Source organism: Poecilia formosa, unplaced genomic scaffold (assembly GCF_000485575.1).
Source record: "Poecilia formosa unplaced genomic scaffold, Poecilia_formosa-5.1.2 Scaffold410, whole genome shotgun sequence".
In the NCBI taxonomy this organism is placed as follows: domain Eukaryota; kingdom Metazoa; phylum Chordata; class Actinopteri; order Cyprinodontiformes; family Poeciliidae; genus Poecilia; species Poecilia formosa.
This window is the reverse complement of record NW_006800349.1, coordinates 271011-275358: the sequence shown is the minus strand read 5'-3', so window position 1 is coordinate 275358 and position 4348 is coordinate 271011. Positions and strand designations below refer to the sequence as shown.

At 43.1% G+C, this 4348-nt stretch overlaps 1 protein-coding gene and 1 long non-coding RNA gene across 4 annotated transcripts in view; one reads left to right on the top strand and one right to left on the bottom strand.

Moving 5' to 3' along the window:
* Window positions 1–4348, top strand: part of steap2 (STEAP family member 2, metalloreductase) — a 39427-nt gene that overhangs the window by 5549 nt on the left and 29530 nt on the right. For all 3 annotated transcript variants that reach the window (XM_016663250.1, XM_007576558.2, XM_007576559.2), the window contains exon 2: window positions 2793–3226. In XM_016663250.1, coding sequence (XP_016518736.1) covers window positions 2851–3226 — 376 coding nt within the window. In that variant the 5' untranslated portion in view covers window positions 2793–2850. The remainder of the gene's footprint in view (window positions 1–2792; window positions 3227–4348) is intronic.
* The window catches only part of LOC107833584 (uncharacterized), a 20483-nt gene continuing 17326 nt past the window's right edge, over window positions 1192–4348 (bottom strand). The window contains exons 3-4 of the long non-coding RNA XR_001659346.1: window positions 2061–2064; window positions 1192–1303 (exon numbers count right to left, since the gene is read on the bottom strand). This is a non-coding gene — a long non-coding RNA (uncharacterized LOC107833584). The remainder of the gene's footprint in view (window positions 1304–2060; window positions 2065–4348) is intronic.

The window sequence follows — 4348 nt, the reverse complement described above, 5'->3', positions numbered from 1 at the left end:
CATCAATAACCCATCGACCAGAACAACAATATCCCTCAGTGCTGAGGCATCTTCTGCTGTTTTGATTGAGCAAAGTAGGAGGGTATACCGCTCCAAGATGGCCGCCGTATTTCCTGTGCCGGAGCGGCCAATGCGGGGTCTACTCTTATATTATGTCTATGGGATGAAGCACGTCAAAAATACATCAACACAACGAATGTAATATGGCATTTAAAAAACAAACTCTTGATGAAGTTTGGCTACATTGAGGCTCAATGCAGGAACAAAAGGACATCCGGAGTGGCCAGATGGCAAGTAAAGCAGCGCACAGCTACCAACACTCACCCGGATTAGCATCACGGTCAAAATGCTAAACAAATGACCAGAAAAATAATTCAAGTCTTCCAGCTGAGGGTGTAAGATGCTGGTTTTGCTCTCTCGCTGTTGAACCGCCGCTATTCTCTACTGGTAGTAATATTTCAGACGTAGCGCCGCTCAATCTCCCGCAGTGAACTCTCACACTGCTTAAAGCTGTAGCGTGTAACATAAACAACAAAATTCACATTCGCTATGTCCAAACATGAGGGATAATTTATGGAAAATAAATAATAATCAATCTCCTCTGGCTCCTCCCTGTGCTCTGCAGAATTACTCAACTATGTCAAAACCAGCCAATCAGAGCCAGCATTGCTCAGCTAGCCGTGTTCTCAGGAAGTGTGGATTCAGTATCTCGGTGGTTCCCAAATTGGGCACCCCCAGCGGTCTCCAAACATTTTCTGCCCGCCTCATGATTACAAATAGCTCTCTGGTTGAACGACGTGTGTGTGTGTGGGGGGAAGAGGATTCTTAGAGACTCCCTGTCTCTAACTTTTTGGGGGGGCAAAATGAATGTACGAAGCTGGACATAGACAACAACACCAGTAGCCTACAGGCTACTTGTTAAGCTTAAGGTGCTGTATTGATATTAGCTAGCTAGTCATATTTTAGTTAACTTTACCTGTATCCAACAGCTTTACTCAACTCAGTTGGTTAGTTTGGGGTGAAAACTGTGAAAAGTTCTTTGGTATTTGCTGGTTTGCTGCCATGATTCTAACACACCTGTAGCTCCGCCCAGCAGCAGCAGGTCTCCTTCACTGCTGCACAGGTGTAAACGCGAGCGTCGTAGCGNTCACCAGTTGAGGTGGCTCAGGCATTTGGTCAGGATGCCTCCTGAAAGCCACCTGGCGCTCTGGGCACATCCCACCGGGTGTGAGCCCTGGGGAAGACCCAGAACATGCTGGAGGGACGATATTTCTTGGCTGGCCTGGGAACGCCTTGGGATTACCTTGGAAGAGCTGGAACAAGTGGCTGGGGAGAGGGAAGTCTGGGCCTCCCTTCTTAAGCTGCTGCCCCCGCGACCCGACCCCGGGTAAGCAGAAGAAAATGGCTGGATGGATGGACAGACAGAATTTGGAGTTGTGCTGGAACTCTGAAATGTAGAGTGAAAATTATTATCACAGTCACAAAATATTGTGATAAAATTCTAAATCCATATTGCCTACCCCGGTTGTAAAATTTGTTGTTTGTGTTTTGTTGGTTTGGCATATCTCGTCGGTATAGCACAGTGGTTCCCAAACTTTTTCTCCTGGGCCCCCCTATGGATTACAAATCGGGAGAGTTAGACTCCTGCTGTCTAGTTGAACAATGTGTGTGAACAGGGGGGACTTCCGGTTATACGATGTGTGTCAAACTCAAACACTCCCCTCCCCAGCCCCCCAGTGCACACAGCTTTCATATTGTTTTTTGTTGGGGGTTTTTTCCATTCATCCATACCGCTTCCTGCGTCCCTCCTGCAATGGCACAGCGCCCTCCCTAGGAGGTGCGCCCCACAGTTTGGGAACCTCTGGTATAGCATATAGTGTTGTCTACTAGTTTAGAATACTTTATCAAATGGTATAGTTATGAATACTGTTTTGATAGGTGGAACACATGGAAATAATACAGTTTGTGAAGAGGCATGCTGATTATATTACAATGATGTTTGATACTTAAATGTGCAGTACCTAAGGTTATGTCATTTTGATGAGTAACCATCAGGACACTGACCTTACTGTTTTCATGGTTTTCTAACAGGGTTTTCAATCAGTTGAGAGTCAAATCAACCGAAGTTGGAGTGAGCAATATAATCATTATTTTTATTATTACAATAGTACCACAAAATACTGTGATAAACTTCTGATAAAAAACCCCCAAACTGTTACTACGTTTTTAGGTAATTGTATGTCTATGAATGCATGGCACAGCATTCATTGTACCCCAATATTCCAATTGCAAATGGTCTTCTCAGGACACCATACTTAAGTGTTATTTCTAAATTGCTCAAAGTAACTGCATTTAATCATATTTTCAAACTTAATGATATTTTTTATGTTCTTGTGGAACATAAAAATAGTAAAAGACTCTTCCAATAATATCAGTTTTTTAAAACATAAATAGAAATGTACTGAAACAATCATGAATCAAATTGTCTTGTAATAAGGAATTGTTAGGAAATCGAATTCAAAATGTTTAAGAAGAGTTAAAGATGAAAATTTGTAAAATGTGGCTTCTTTTAAATTTACTAAAACTTATGCTTTCTTTTGCTGCTTTGACTTCTCAGTAAGCTGCACGGCTTTCTGTACATCACCCTCTCATTACCACTAGGATGCCGAGGATAGGGTGGCATCCTGTTGCTACTTTGTTGGTTGGGAGTTGATTCTTCAGTCAAAAACAATCTGAATCTGTCCGAAGTCCAAAAATCAGACAACTCTTCACCTCTCTGTTTTCTTTTATAGGTCTACTGGGCTGCTTCTAAACAGAAAAGTAGAAACGAAAAAGTGGAAGGAAGAAAAGATGGATTCCATCTCTATGAAAGGGTGCACAAGGAGCCCTGTGTTCCTCACAGCTTCTTCCTCACACTTCAGCCACCCACCAGCTTGTATGTTCCACTGCAACAAACCTGCAGATTCAGGACCTTCCTGCCTTGTCCCGACCACAGTGGCTGTCCTTGGGTCAGGCGACTTCTCCAAGAGCATCACCATTCGCTTACTTCGTTGTGGCTTCAAGGTGGTGATAGGCAGCCGCCGTCCCAAACTGGCCTCTCATTTCTTCCCACATGTGGTTGACGTGTCACACTATGAGGATGCTATCAAGAAATCTAACATTCTGTTCTTGGCTATCCATCGAGAACACTACTCAGTGTTATGGGACCTCAAGCATCTCTTGGCAGGTAGTAATCCACCTACACTCAGGCTTAATTTTTATCTGGGGCGTGAAAATTAACACAAGTCACTTTTTATTTGATGAAATACAATCCAGATGTCAAACTCAGTCTGTACATGTGGAATAATTAATAAATTATGTACAAAGCAGTGTAGCAGTCAATTCTACTTCTATGTAGATGTAGACAGTCATTCATGTACATATACACTGTATATGTGGTGCAAAATTTTGTTGCAAAGCTGAAATAATAAAATAAGTAATAATAAAAAAGTATCAATATAAATGCATACAATAAAAATATTAATAGGAATTTAATAGTCTTATGGCATGAGGGGTGAAGCTGTTGTGGAATCTGGTTGTTCTGCATTTGAAGATGCTGAATCTTTTACCAGAGAGCAACAGGAACAAGAAACCATGCTGAGGGTGGAAGGATCTGCTATAATCACCCGAGCCCTGGACAGGCAGCAACTGTGAGCGGTGTCAAGGATGAAAGGAAACTCAGTCCTGGTGATTCTCTCAGCTGTCCTCAGTCTGGTGGAGGGAAAGTATTACATGCTCCAAACCAGACGGAGATGCTGCTGGTCTATTGTCCCTGTGTAGAAAGTGGTGAGGATGGGAAGGAAGAGGTCTGCTCTTCTCACCTGACGTAAAAGGTGCAGATGTTGCTGAGTTTTCTTCACCAGACCAGAGGCTTGGAAGGGACCAGGACAAAGTGTCAGTGATCTGTATCGCCTGACCTGCAGCACCACTGATGAGGAGGGGTGTGTGACTTAGTTGATTTTACAAGAAATCAACAACAATTTATTTTTTGTTGATGTTCAAGATTAGATTGTTTGCATTACATTAGCACACCAGATGTTTCACCTCCTCTCTGTAGGCCAGTTTGTTGTCCCTGATGAGATATTCCACTGTTGTATCATCCACATATTTAATTATGCGATTCATACTGACCGTGGCATGGCATTCATGAGTCATCAGGGTGAAGAGCAGTGGGCTCAGTACAGTCAGTGCTGAGGGAGCTGACCCTTGAGGCATTTTAACAGATTTGGGTTTGTCAGGAAATCCAGCAGGGGGCTCAAGGGAAGCTAGTTTGCTCACAAGGTATTTGTGTTGAATGCTGAGCTGAAGT